Source organism: Trichosurus vulpecula, chromosome 3, assembly GCF_011100635.1.
Source record: "Trichosurus vulpecula isolate mTriVul1 chromosome 3, mTriVul1.pri, whole genome shotgun sequence".
Taxonomy (NCBI): domain Eukaryota; kingdom Metazoa; phylum Chordata; class Mammalia; order Diprotodontia; family Phalangeridae; genus Trichosurus; species Trichosurus vulpecula.
Window position 1 is genome coordinate 195,904,190 of NC_050575.1, and position 15,827 is coordinate 195,920,016.

General features: G+C 39.9%; 1 protein-coding gene across 1 annotated transcript in view; it reads right to left on the bottom strand.

Moving 5' to 3' along the window:
- TSHZ2 (teashirt zinc finger homeobox 2) overlaps positions 1 to 14,864 on the bottom strand; it is a 273,082-nt gene extending 258,218 nt beyond the window's left edge. Inside the window, exon 1 of the mRNA XM_036752830.1 lies at positions 14,423 to 14,864. Coding sequence (XP_036608725.1) covers positions 14,423 to 14,462 — 40 coding nt within the window. The 5' untranslated portion in view covers positions 14,463 to 14,864. The remainder of the gene's footprint in view (positions 1 to 14,422) is intronic.
- Between the last annotated feature and the right edge of the window lie 963 nt (positions 14,865 to 15,827).

Below are 15,827 nucleotides of genomic sequence, written 5' to 3' on the forward strand. Positions count from 1 at the left end.
TTTTGTGTGTCATGGACTCCTTTGGCAGTATAGTGAAGCCTATAGACCCCTTCCTGAAATAATGCTTTTAAATGCATAAAAATTAAATACAAAGGATCACACAGGATATCATTATATTGAAATACAATTAAATACACACATATATACAAATACACATATATACTTATTTATGTCAAATTCACAGACCCCTAGTTAGGAATCCTTGCCCTACATGACTGTCATTGGGGGCAAACATTATTTCTTGTTTCTTGTATTTTCTTTAACTTTTTCCCTCATATATAGTGTTGATACTTTGGTGGCCAGTACTTACTGCATGCTTTGGACTAATAAAGCTTTGCCATGTTTTGCTTATGTTACAACTAGATTAGATTCATCATCACCTCTTAGGTGCTGGTCAGTACATTATACTGAGAGAGGAGGGGAATCAAAAATGAAATGAGAAATCATTTCTGACCTCAGAGGGTTTACTATTTAATGGAGGTCATAAGACTTATATAAATAAGTGATATGAGGAAGAATATGAGAAATGTCAAAAATTAGTCCAAATTGCCCCAAGAAATTTGAGGGCAACATCACTTGTGGCTAAGGGGCTCATGGATGGCTTCTAGAAGGAGACAGCACCTGAACTGGGTCCTAAAGATATATAATAAATATTTGTTGATCTCAGCAGGCAGAGAAAGGGGATGGAAGGATAGAAAAAGGGATCCATTCTAGGCTTGGAAGATGGTGTGAGAAATGCTCATACATGCTGAAACAGAAGAGAGCAACGTACGAATGGAATATGGTGAGTAATTCAGTTCGGATGGAAGGTTGATTATAGAGTATGTGAAAGGAAGTAATGTGAAATAAAACTAGAATACTAGATTTATATTGTCCAGTAAGAAATTCAAAAAGTTTCAGGACTTTCAAAATGTGAAGAGAATTTTTTAAATGGCATTCTATTATGTTCAATTGGAATGAAAATATCACCTGCTTTACCCCCCACCCCGTAAATTACCTATTTCAAGAGAAACTCCATGAAAATGTTCTTTTTTAAAAAAAAAGTCTAAAAGTGGTCAAATAAAACATTTTTGAAGCTGGGTGGCTTAACGATATTTAATTTATTTTTGTCACTTTGGTATGTCTTTCTATATCATCCTACTAAGCATTCCTATCAACAGGATCATAGATTTAGAAATGTAAGGTTCTTAGATATGATTCAGTCCAACTCTTCATTTTACAAATGATGAAGAAATTGAGTACCAGAGGGGTTAAAGGACTTTCCTAAAATCGCACAGCTAATTAGTAGAAAAGCCAGGATTTAAACATAAACACCTCTAACCCCATTTCTTTCTCTCTTGCCTACACTGGCATCGCCTCAGTCATTTCCTTATGTCTGGAATACCTTTTTCACCATTCTATTAAAATTCCTAATTATTCTTATAATCACAACTCACATATACACCCTTCAGGAAGGTTTCCCTGATCTTCCCTAATGGTAACTTGCTTCTCTGTACTACTCACATAGCATTTAATTTGGATGCCTCGTTTTTTTTTAATTATTATATGCCATTTTACTATAATTATGTCTGCTGAGCCAAGAGGAAGACCTTCATCTTTCCTCCCTCAGCACAAAAAATGGGAAATACTCAGTAGGTACTTAATAAATGCTTGTGGAATTTATTTCTTCAATCAAGTATAAATCCACGTAAAGCCAAAAAGAAATCAATTTGACTTCGTATTTCACCAGCACATCCTCCATAAGGAAGGTTTTACTGAGAAATCATGTGTGTCGGTAGCTGAACTTTGTGCAAGCCCTGATTAAAATGTGCAACAAGTGCTGCCCATAAGTAAAACTGAAAAGGTTACCGGCTGTTTTTTTTCCCAAGGAAAGACCAATCAAATAGCATCTGTTGCATGCCACATTTTGTCAATTTGAGACGATCCCTTGATTTTAAAAACCATCTTTATTATTGTTATTGTTTTTATTATTATTACTCAGAGTACTCATTTATGTGTCACAAATAATTAAACACTTAGTACTAAAAGGCATCTTTAGAAATTTTGGCCATAAATATTATGAAGTACTTTAGGGAAAAATCTAGAAGAGTAGTTTTAAATTTGTTAAAATAAATAATGCTGTGGTGTAATTACATTTGTTCCATATATTTTTTTGCTGCAAGGAAAAAGCATAGCCACTACAAATGATTTGTGATGAGCAGATGAACGTTTTCTGCCTTATGGACCCAACCTAAAAGTCACAGAGGAAAAGGATGAGCGTGTATGTTTGCTCAGACACCCCAGATGGGTCATATTTGGCATTTTGGGGAGTAGTCATTTTTCCTTTTGTTCAATAAAATGAGAATGGCTTATGAGGAAATATTTATGGAAGGCTCCAGTAGTTTTATAAATCTTATTCTGCTTCCTATAGTCAAAAGGTTTCATTTTGGTAACTTCGAGTTCAAGTCAATAAAAAAGATAAGTTACAAAGAAATCAGAGATGTGGGGCTTAGGATGCATGATCTCCAAAGTTCCCTATGACTTGACATTTTATGAGAGAGGGAGAGGGAGAGAGAGAGAGAGACAGAGACAGAGACAGAGAGAGAGACAGAGAGAGAGAGAGAGAGAGAGAGAGAGAGAGAGAGAGAGACAGACAGACACAGAGACAGAGAGACAGAGACAGACAGAGAAAGACAGAGACAGAGAACAAGACAGAAAGAGACAGAGACAGAAACAGAAAGAGACACAGCCACAGAAACAGAGAATGAGAGATTGAAGGTGCATACTTAAAGAATTCTCCTGTACCTATATTATTACCCCATAGCTTAAGCCACATCATCAAGCCTTTCCTATAGCAGTAAAACTTACAAGGTCATAGGACAAAGAATGTCAGAAATTGCAGGTAACCTTAGAACATAAAATACAGAATATCAGAGTGAGAGGAGACCTTAGAATGTCAGAATTGAAAAGTACTTTAGAATATAGTCCTGTCAGAGCTGGAAAGAATCAATCAATCAAAAAGAATTCATTAAGCACCTACTATATACCAGGCTTTGTTCTAGCACTACAACATAAATGACCTACACTGACAGACATTAGGACGTAGACTCTAGATGTTCTGATTAGAATATATAACATCAGAGCTGGAAGGGCTTTGTAATACACAATATTACAACCTGAGGAAACTTAGAAACTATTCAAACTTCTCATTTTATGAATGAATAAACTAAGACTCTGCCTTGGGAAGGCATTTGTCCCAGTAAGTTCAGAGACCCAGGCGTTCCGGATAGTGAAGTGGTCTTCCCTCTTCACTATTGCTAGGTCATATCCTAAGAGAGGGTATTTCAGTGATGTATCAAGATGAGTATTCTTCCAGAACACTTTTTTATGTCACCATACATACAACTGTACCTCGTCCTACAGTACCTTTAACAAACTTGATTCAATTCCGAGAATCACAGAATTTCAGCATTGGGAAGAACTTTGGATGCCATCAAATCCAGCCAAGCCAGTACCTGCAACTGAACACTGTGCCCATCTGGGAGCCATTCATCTTTTACTTGAAGGCCTCCAGTGATGAGGAAGGCACTGCCTCCAGAGGCAGGTAATTTATAGGTTACCACAGTGAGAAACACAGTATTTATTCTATCATGATTAGATATTTATATGTACTTGTTTCCTCAGCTAGAATCTAAGTTCCTTGAGAGCAGGGACTGTTCTTTGCACTTGTACACCCATTGCCTAGAACAGTGCCTGGTATATAGAGATAGACAACAGAGACTGGATCTATGATTTCAATAGGCATTAGGGTCTCCCAGAAGAAGGAACTCCTTCCACTGATACAGATCAGTACCTTCCATGAAACTTACAATCAGAGAGTTGTTTACAAAATGGAGAGGTTAAGAGACTTGCCTAGGGTCACACAACTAGTATGGATCAGAGGTCCAGATTGAACTTGGGTCTTCCTAGTTCTCAATTTACTATGCTACACCATGTTCTCACATAGGGGCTTTGGTACATTGTAGGTATTAATAAGCATTGGTCGATTGATTGATAGTTAAAACTGTTACCTTACCCAGTACCCCACCACACAGAATCAACACAGAATTCAATACAGAATCAAAATAACAAAATAATTGGAAACCCATAAATGGTCATCTACTCAAACCCTCCCCCAACCCCCCCAAAAGAATCTCATCTACACTATACAGGACAACATTTCAGGAAGGCTTGAAGGGATAAATGGGGCAGGAAAAGTGGTTCTAGATTGATGGTACCTGGAGGTGTATATATAAAGTAGCGGATGCTGAAAGCCCTCTATAATCAGGGGTTACCTTACCTTCCAAATCTTCTCATATTACTCCCCTCCAAACAATTTACATTCCAACCAAACTAGATTACATTCTGTGTCACCCTTTCCCCTAAACATGCCTTTTATTCTCTCACCTCCATGCTTTTCATCATATTGTTCCCTATGTCTAAAATGCTACCCTTTACCCCCACCTAATCTGTTGAATTTCTTCTCATCCTTTAAAATTCAACTAAAATCCCAACTGATCTCTTTGAACCGTCCCTCTCAGATCTCATACAGCAGTTTGTTCTGCATCTTTCTCATACATTTATCGTATATCATTGCACATTATAGTCATGCGTGTTTGTGTCTTAGCCCTCTACTTGAAAGGTGGCACCAGAGGGTGTCAATTTCATGAGGGCAGAGACAGTGTCTTATTCAAATGTCGTATCTTGACCAAATCCCAGCACAGAGCTCTGCATACATCAAGACACTTAAATGTTTTGTGAATTGATAAATGAGTGACTATGCAAACACTGAAACTTGGTAACACTTAAGTCAGTTAATTCTATTCCATGTCCATGGACTGTATTCTCTCTCTACTAGCTAAATGTATCTCTCAAATACATACTATTGGTATAAGTGTAACTGACTGATGGATGGATTACTGACTGTGGATGGATGGGCACAAATCTATCACTACTGTGGGGAGGGGGGCAAAGAAACTCAAGGCTTCTGCCCTTCTAATTGCAGTGTCATCTTCTGATGTGATGAACAACTTAATGATATTATTCAAAGATGCTACTAAAGTGTGCACAGTATCTTGCTCCCGACCTGCCGTCACAAATTCAGAGTATTAAGACGCATTGGTGATTCTTTCTGGGCAGTTCACTAAGGCTACTTTTGATAAACTGAAGAAACAGGTTCCAAAGATCCACATCCAACCATCACCACCTTCATCATTACTACTATCAACATTATCACTATCCACACATAATCAGTGAACAGTATACTGGCCACATCAACATTTTCCACTGGGAGGAGGGGAAAAATGTGTTATTGGGAAGTCCTAAAACCTGATGTGACCCGTGTGTCCAGTTCTTTAAGTCATAATTCTTAATTTGCCTTGATGACTAAACTCCTCTTAGGCCCAAGACAATTGTCCACGGATACTTGGCAAGATGGCTACTTTCTTTTCCAAAAGAAATTTATTGTCTACCCAAAGTAAATGAATGAATGATGATGATCATGGTGGTGGTGGGATGGGGATGATAGGATGGTGGCAATGATCTTACTTTTGTTTATCACTTTAGAGTAAATAAAGTGATTTCACATGCATCTCATTTGATTTTCTCAACAACCCTGTGAGGTAAATGGAGTTGGTATTATTATTACAATTTTGTGGATGAGAAAACAGGAGCTCAAAGAATTGAAGTGGCTTACTCAAAGTCACATGGCCTCTAAGGCGAGATCAGAACTCATGTCTCTTGATTCTTAGCCCAGTGTACTTTCCATAGCGTTATACTGTCACAAATCTAATAACAGGAGAGGAAGGAGAATGTCTATTCTGCAAGCCAACCTTTCTAATAAACTGAAATACTAAAAATGAATCTTGTGAAATACGGACTTACACCTTTTTATTTTGGCATTTTTCTCTGCACCAAATGACATCAAGGCACAGAACAAACTGGACATGTCCTCCTCATTCAGACTTAAATTCCTCTGTTCATGCTGTTCACTCCATTGGCATGTCCTCCCTCCCACTTCTTTCAAATACCACCTCCTCTCTGAAGCCTGCCTTTCTTTATCCTTCCATATGGCATCCCTCTTCCCTTCCCCCTACCCTTCAAACTTTGTCTTCTGCCTCTTTGGACATATTATACATAGCCACACAGCACTTTCTTTTGCATTCCTCTAATGCATTTCTACATTATTTTATATTCTATTGTCAGTATGGTATCCCACTACCACACTGGGAGCTCCATGAGGGAAGAGAATCTTTGTCTTCTCTAAACCTGTTATCATCCCAGACCATGGCAATGCTTGCTTGAGGAATGTCGGCCAGATTTGCTGAATTATTGAGAATGGATTCAGTTCTGTTCAGAGGCAGCTACTTTTTTTGGGAAGTTATCCACATCCCCTCGGATTATGAGAGATATATACAAAGTTTCAGTGCTCTGGTCAATTGAGAAGGTGATTAAAAATAAGTCCAGTGTATTTTATACAGAAATGCTGACATGAAGTTGAGCTATCTTACGCAAAGTCTTATTCTGTTCTACGAAAAAATAAAAACAGCCCAAAAAACCCCTTGGCCCTGTATCCTGTTTGCTGCTCTAGGCCCAGCAGACGTTATGAGGAAATGCAGCATTTGACAAGTTTCTTTCGACTTCATTAAAAACAGAATTCCATTATACAAGTCCATTCTACGCTAATTCTACCCTTCATAAATATTCTCATTACAAACAATAACTGTATTCTGCCCCCTTAATATATAAGCTATGTGCAACTCTTATAGAAATATCTCAAATATTGTTTTAAACATGATTTGCCAGTATGCCTTCAGTCACAAAAACACTCAACTAATTAAGACCGGTGATCTTCATTTGGTATTAACCGACACTAGAGAACATTGTGAATGTGTTTTAACCCACCTTATAGTTTCACACTATCGGGTGCTTTAATGGAAACATTGGGCCTTTTCCTTAGCATACATAAATGGACACCACAAGCTTTTCAATTAAATTAGTCTTTTGAGAGAGATGTAGGAGAGCCAAAAAGCTCCTTAAAAATCTGAACTGCTTCATTGCTTCTCATTTGCCAAGGGGAGATGTGTAGTTAAAATGCAATGTTATTTTCTTCCTCTCCTGCTCGAGGAAAAAAAAAGTTTCTGATCTTGAACTTGAAGCTAGCTATTTTAGAGTGTTACTTGGGATTTTCTTCCCATCATATGCATGAGATTTGTTTTTCTACAGCTATGTAAGGAGTGGCACAGTTATTATGCATCCAGAATAACTATATATGAATTGTGTTTTAAGTCTACTGTAGAGGGGGAGGGGTCACAAGCAATTTCAAAAGAATAAAATGAGGCGACAGATAACAGAAAAAGAGGACTCCATTTAGATGAATAAAATGTAACCAGAAGGCTTCCCAATGACATACAAAGTATTTTTCATATGTTTGCTCCGCTCATTATCTCTAAAACTTCTGCACTGCTGCAGATTTTCCAATTGTTCAGCCTTTAAAGTACTAAATAACATCGATATGCTAACAATAGGATTAGCTATCCAAGATAGACGGTTATGCCTCCAGAATCTTAATTTTACACATTTAAAACAACTGTCGAAGTTGCTTCAGAGTCCCAGAGCACTCCTGGAGGCTCTAAGAACAGCATTTCCTACCTAGAGAAGCCAGAAGATTGAAACAGGCGACAACTGGCAATTCCTAATGACGACTTTCACGACTTTCAAATTCCTCTGAATTATTGAATCACTTCAGCCAGCTAACCCACTTGGAAACAAATACTTCAGTAGTAATCATCCATTTACATCTCAAATATTTTTTTCTTCAAAGAGTACGAGTACAGCAAAGATCTGCTTAGAGGATCTGTTACTAATAAACTCACTATGATTTCTTGACCAAAGCGAACCATTCTAAAATCAGCAATTACTGCCAATTAATGGAGAATCACACATGGCCCTAAGTGTTTTTATTCGTTTTCTGTCAGTTTTCGGGTACAACTAGCCTTTGCTTCTTAGAGAGACTAAGGAGGTTATAATTTGGCCTTGGAATCCCAATTCTCCCTTCTTTTTATCTCAATGAAGGAATATTTCATCCTGAAATTAACTATTTCTTGAAGTTCCTTCAGCAGTGAGGAAAAGGTTGGCGGGAGGAAGGGAGGAAATGCAAATGAAACAGAAACAGGGTGTCCTTACGATGCGGCTCCCTTGAAATCTTGTACACTCGATGAACTTGCTCTGTTCTAAGACACTCAGGTATTCCTCTGTCCCCAAAGAGGTTATTATTATGTGATTAGAAGAACTGAGGGCCAAAACTTAATAGTTTCTTGTCAAAGGTCACCTCAAGAAACATAAACAGATTTCAAATATCGAATGGCACTTCTAAAGCTGTGACTAAAAATAAAACAACAAACATTTTTAATATAAAAATGACTGCTAGGCAGCAGCCGCTTATTTGAGCCAGACTACTCATGATGATATAAACAATCAGGAACCAGTAAGGAGAGAGGGAAGGAAAAGATATTCATTATTAAATACAACCTGGGAAAAAGCAAACCAAACCAAACAAAAAAACTTTCTTTGCCACAAAAGTAAAAAAAAAACCCACAATTTTCTAATATCATGAAGGAATAAAATAACTTTTGTAATGAATATTTTTATACCACTGTGATTTTTTTTATAAAAGTCTCCCAATTTGATTGTAATTAAATATGTAATGAAAAAGTACTGCTTCAGGGAAGTGAAGCAAGACACTTTAACTGTTAGTTTAATGCATTGCCAGCTGACTTTGCATCAAATAAAAATGACACCTTGCTTGTGTCTATGTGTCTGACTAGTCAAAAGGTAAAATTTCTGAGACAATTTTGTTATTAATGAGGAACTTCATGAAGAATCATATTTAATATTTGTAATGATATTTTCTCTGGCCTTTTTTCATGGTGATCCCTAAAAATTAGAGATACAAACAAAACCTGATAGGAAGTCAGAATCATTTACCTGGCTCATATGAGGCTAACTGCATATCCAGTCTTAACAAGAGCCAGGCCTAGTTTTGTTTTGTTTTGTTTCCTTACGCTGACTTTCTAAGTTCAGCGACAGCAAAGAAGCCAATAGATGTTTGGTTTTTACCTGTATTCAGTAGAATCCCAGTCCTTATTTATGTCTGTTCCTTTGACAAAAAGCCACCCCAGTCTCGAGGAGTGGGATAATGGGGGTAGGAAGAAGTAGTCTATCAAACTCAGGAGTTACAAACCAGGAGATGTTTCTTCAGACTAGCAGTACAGGGAGAGAATGAGAACAAGAACCTATACTGGAGGAGCCTGATAAAGAAGAGATGTTCCTGGGGACAGCCCTAATGTATATTATCTTCTTTGGTGGGATCCCCAAATGATAGGAAGCAAGAAGAAAAAGGATGGTGAAGAAGTGGGAAAGAAAGAAAAATTTCAGAATCAAGCATCCAAAAAGAAGTCTTCTCTGAACAATATATTGCCTTCCAAAAGTAGCCAGAACGCCCCAAATCTCCCCAAATTTTTTGGTTTTATTTTGCTGGGGGGACTCTAGGATACTGCCTTTCTTATACAAGGACAGTGCCTGAACTCGCTGTCACATGCAATCTGCTGATTAGGGTTAATGTATTGTGTCCTGATATGGCAGATTAAAAATGAAATCAATAAATGACTAAAACAAATGGGCTTTTGAGATGTCCCATTCAATCTAGGTCTTTAAAAATGAGGTGATACGAGGAAGAAGGGAGGGAGGGGACACAGGGCCACTTAGCAATCAATTTGAATCCCAAACACTAAGTGGATGGAAGCAAACTTGGTGCATCTTTTAGCTGGAAGCCCCCTTATTTGGGACCTGCTCTAATTAATCAGAACAGCCAGGGCACTCCCTACTTGTAAGCATCTTAGCTTTTTGAGTCATCTGTCAAAGTCAGAAAGTGCAGAGGACCTGAAAGGTTCTGAAGCATGAGATATTTAGATATTTTTTGATGTGACTTGCTTTTCTAGACAATGTTAAAAAAAAAAAAAGAATGCTGCCAGGGTCAAGGCTCCATTCAGAATCCTATTTTCTTGAAACCAGTTTCTATTGGCCAGTGAATAAAAGATAAATGTAATGTTCAAATCTCTTCCCTCCCCCACCAACACCACTACTATTCCCCTCCCTGTAATTGCTGATATCACTTCTTTTAGTCCCAATGGCTTAGATATTAAGAAGTGGAAAAAGACCTCTCAGGTCATTCAGTCTATCCTACCTGCAGCAAGCAGGATGGTCCCTGCTGAATATGTTTCCATTTAAATAACCTGTGCTATTAAGGTGCAAATTACAACTTTTAAGTAATGATTGCTAATAGTCTAATGTTTACTGCCACACAAGGACATTCATGAAAACAAAATCTGCATTATTCATCTACATATTAAATAAACAAAATAAATGTGAGAGCTGTTCATTGCTACTGTATCTTCTTGGGTTATCTGAGAAGCAGGGTGCAGATAAAGCAGCAGTAAATATCTCTAGGGGCATATATATATATATACACATATATTATATATATATACACACATATATGTATATATATATATGTATATATATACACATACAAAGAGAGAGAGAGAGAGAGAGAGAGAGAGAGAGAGAGAGAGCTAGCTGTATGTTGTCTATAGCAAGGTGGTGAGCCCAGGTTCCCGATCCTTGGCATTAATACAAAAGTAATGATTACTGATGGAGAAATGAAATATGTGGTGGTGTTTTTTAAGTGAGGATAGGATAGGAAAAGGAGGTTACAATTTTTAATACTTAAGTACACTTCACATATATAAGGACACTGAAATTCTTTTCCTTTTTCAACCTCGTTTTCTGTCTTCCCTCTCTCCATGAAACTGGTAGGGAATAGATAATGGCACAACATGCAGGGATATTTTCACTTGAAAAATGGAAAACATTTCAGTGGTAACTAAGGAACACAGAACTAAGGAAAAGGGGGAAGAAATCAAACTTCAGGGGGCTTGTCCCTGTAGCTTTTGCCACAGCACTGAACTTCTGTTATTATCCCAAGTTACAGAATGATGCAACATCATCGAGAAATGCCAACAGACTGGAGACAAGCGCCTTAAGAAAGAGCTGAAAGAGTGTGGCTAAGGTAAGGGATTTGGGTATTTCTGAGGGAAATCTAAGGAGAAAGCCAAACATCTATTTGATATTGATGTCTTGCTGAGGTAAACTAAACTCTCGGACTCCAACCCCCAGGGAAAATATCACAAATAAATAGTAAACCTCCCCCTCCCCCCCATCTCTGCTAAATAGTGTCCTATTCATTCAATTTCAATGCTTACACTATTAGGAAGATCTGTAATACATTATCGGAAACTCAGAACTTAAGATTAATGATAACAAGGGATAAAACTGTCTGGCATGTTCCTTGGGATGGACTCTTATTTAGCAGGATCTCTTCTATTCAATCCACTTGTATGTTCTTTCTAATCTTTATATTTATTCATTACTCAAAACTAGAAATTTGCTTTCAAAGTCAGTGCATGGTAGTAATTATTTACAGTTGTGCACAGTATGGTGCAGTGACAGAAGCAGACATTTCCAGACTCTTTAGACCTCACCATTTCTTCCTTTCCTTGGATATTAACTAGCCAAAGAATCCCAAAGTGGCCAACTTTTCTTATGGGAAGCTGCCTCAGCTAAAACAGAGGAAGGCATTGATGTTCTTGAATGTGTGGAAGGAAAACTATGTGGAAAATATCTGCTTTATTAAAAATAACAAAATAAACAACTAATAAGAGGCCTTGCCATTTCTTGATGCCTGATTTCTTTTGAGCTTGATAGCTTGTAGAAAGTAGAGAGGCCTCCTTGCCCCTAATTTACAAAAAAAGTAAAGCTCCAAATACTACATACGAAAATGGAAACTAAAGGCAGGCCAGGAAACTAAAGCCATAGCCCCAACTTTCAAACAGGGAAAATGAGTATAAATGGATTAACCAGTGCAATAGGAAACTAGCTTAATAAAGAGAGTCTAATTTAAATAATGCAATATAAGATTACATATATTCGATACACCTGAAGCCTCATTGATCAGAGGATAAATATAATCAAAGTAGCACAATTCTGAGCAATGCACTTTTTGTAATGAGCTTACTGACTGAGACATGTCCAGTCATTCTGGTAATTTAAATCACTGCCTAGTTGTTGAGGGCCTTTACCGGAACAACAAGAAAAACAGAGTAATTTTCAGGGCAACCTCACTTCTTGCTGGACGGCAGCCCAGGGTTCTCTTATGGGACAACAATAAGGACGTTATCTATAATAATCTAGCTACACTCATTCCTCTGTTTCCAGAGCTAGCCAGGGAATCTATGTAACTCTTCTCTGGTACAAACCAGCCAGTGAGCTCACTCTAACTTTGTCATATTGGAAACAGGTTTAAAAGCAAAAGTGAATCAAAATGTAGGAGAAAAAATTAGAGGAATTATGTTTAAGAAATCATCAGATATAACCAGTTGTGGGGGAAAAACACACATGATATTTGTCTGCCTGTACCTAATCACTTACATTCTCTCTCGCTCTCTGTCTCTGTCTGTCTCTCTCTCTCTTTCTCTCTCTCTCTCACGCACACACACACACACAACTCACTCCACAATCCAAACTATATAGGAAAGTTCCAAATATATTTAATTTTTTAAATGCCCAGCTGTTTTATTCTTAGGCAAACAGAATTTAAAAACACAGGGAGTAAATACTTTGAAAGATGTTACTATGTAACTCCAACTAGCCTCTGCCAGTTAGGAAAGCAGGTACATACCCCCTCATAGGAGCAGCTCTGAAGGGCCTGTCCCGCAATTCTATGCTAGAATCAGATGATGAGAGAGTCAATGGTACATTTGATCTGGTTACCTAAAACCCTAACGCCTCCCCTCCACTTTTAACCCACCTTTAGTTTTGCCCCAAGCACTTTCCAAACTTTTAGTAAAGTATAATACTGAACTTGCCCCTATGCTTTGCTCCAGATTTCAATGGAATAAAACTAGTGATAGGTTTACAGGAAGAAGACTTGGCTGATGATCCCTAAAATCAAGGGAAGAAAAAAAACCCTTAAGCTTTTCTTTAAAGCACTGATCCAACTAAGGACACAAAGAAATAAAAACCGCCCACATTAAAAGCCAAACAAGATAATAATTGTGCGTCTGGCTAACAGAATCTAGAGGGCAAGCCTTGCGTCACTGGCACTTGAGTTACCATGGTGAGTGATTTATTGATATATATCAAGAATGAATAGATCAAAGGCAGCAAGATGACAGGTGATCAATCAAATGTCAAATCAAAGCTGGCAATCAACTGGAAAGCTGACTTTTCAGTGGGTGGGTCTGGCAGGAGAAAAATGAACTTTCATATTGCACTTCCCAGAAACAAAACCCCAGTATACTATTTAAAAAAAAGCAATTAAGCAACCTAAAAGAAAACTCTTAAAAGGCTTTTTGTACTGGCCCATTAACCTGTTCCTATCTTTTTTTTTTTCCTTTGGGGAAGGAGGGAGAGAGCAAAGAAGTAACAATACAAAAATACGTATAAAGTTAAAAACTCTTTTCTGTGCACCTATACATTGCATTTTCCAATGGACATTTTTTTTAAAGAATGAATGGGGTGGGGGGTAGAGGTGGGGATTAGATTTGAAAACACGGATTCTTTCAGAACGCACTTAGATTGTTCATTCGGTTTCCTGTTGCAGCTTTCACTAGGACTGATCAAAAGCTGAACTCCATCAGCTCATCCCATGCCAGTCCCTTGCCTTCCCTAAGCTCAGGCACAACCTCACACTTTCCAGGACCAAAAAGGGGTTAAAGGAAAGCTGACCCAGGAAGCGACACAATGACATCTTAAAAACCAACAAGTATACAGGCTGTGTGTAAGGGTAAGACTTAAGGGTGTCCCCAAACCTCACACACTATAACCACGGAGAAGAAGCAGGAAGGAAAGAAATGGGAAGAAAAGTTAGGGGTGGGAGATGGCTGGGGGGGTAGGGGAGGGAGGATGGAGAAGGTGGAGAGAAAAAGTTTAAGGAGGGAAGGACCGTGGGATTCCCCAAAGCTGGAGAGTTGTCCGGGCACCGGGAAGGGGACAGGGTTTAGAATGCCAAACCAGGGAGTCAGATTCCTTCCTCCTTTCCCAGAAGGGGCGAAGGAGATGAGACAGACTTGTTCGCTCGCTCCCAGCAAGTTGGATAGAAGGGGGTGGCAGGGAGGGCGGAGAAGGTGGGGGGGGGGAAGGGGGGTGATGAACAGGGAGCAAAAAGCCCAGAAAAGCAGGGGTGCTCGTCTCGTAGGGAGGAGGGGGGCGCGGGGGAGGAAGGGAGGGAAGGAGGGAGCTGCAGCCCCAGCCTGTAAGTGCCGAGAGAGAGAGAGCTTCGGCTTACCTGCCGCCCGCTTCGGTGCCTGCTGTTTCCTCCTCGGCATCGCTCTACTTTCTCCAATCTCACTTCTGTCCCCAGACCCGAGAAGCAGCTCGGGGGGTGCTCGCTTGTCTCGTCTGTCTCTGTCTCTCCCCCTCTGTCTCTGTCTCTCTCACACTGAGCGTCCCCCCTCCACTAAGGGCTTAAGGGGAAAAAACCGGGGGAGGGGAAGCCCCAACAAAACAAAACAAAACAAAAAAACCTGTCTCGTGTTGACAATGTCGGGTTGTTGGTTGCTGATGATGTTGTTGGTCCTTTTTTTTTTTTTGGTCTGTTTTTTGGTTTGTTTGGGGTGGGGGGGGTGACTGTTGAGACACTTGATTTCTTTATTAAACATCCAAGACCAGGATCAGATGGCAGGAACTGTGCCGCACACACGCACCACACGCACTCACACGCGGAAAGATAAGGCGAAAGGTAGTAGGTTTTTTTCTTTTTCTTCCTCTTCTTCTTCCTCCTTTTCCCCTCCTCCTCCTCCTCCTCCTCCTCCTCCTCCACCTCCTCCTCCTCCACCTCCTCCTCCTCCTCCTCCTCCTCCACCTCCTCCACCACCACCTCCTCCTCCTCCTTCTCCTCCTCCTCCACCTCCTTCTCCTCCTCCTCCTCCACCACCTCCTCCTCCTTCTCCTCCTCCTCTTCCTCCTCCTCTTCCTCCTCCTCCTCCTCCTCCTCCTCGCTGATCTCTATGGCGGACTTGTGCGGGGGGGAGAGAGATCGCGGTAGGTTTGGTGCTGCTGTCAGATGCCAGCCTGTGAGTGATATGGGAGAGGACAAGAGCGGGTTTGGAAGGCAGGAAATCTGGAATTCACACACACTCACACACTCACACACTCACGCGCGCTCGCACACACACACACACACACCCTCTCGCGCTCTCTCCCACATACACACTCACACACACATACACACGCGCGCAACACATACTCTTTCTCTCTCTCGCGCACACACACACACACACACACACACACACACATCCTCACATATGCACACACAGGCAGGGCGAGGCGATGCCAGCAAACATCGATCCACTGAACAAACTGAACATTAACAAACTCCTCCTCCTCCCCGCGACCTGATGACAGGGAGAAATTTACTCCCCAGCAGCAGATAGAAAGGCAGAGGGAGTTTATTAAAGAGACAGCGTCCTGCTGAGGGGAGAAGAGGAGTGGGGAGGGAGGGGAAGGGAGATTAGTATGCAGGATCCGCGAGGCCGCTCCCCTGTTCCTCTCTGGACCCATCCCCACCTTTCAGAGGCATGCCCACCCTGAGCTCGGGGCACCCTGGTCTGGGGGGTGTCCTTAGTTAGATCAGTGCTTTAAAGAAAAAACTGGAGAAGATCAACATTAAGAACAGCGAAAAGTCAGGCCAG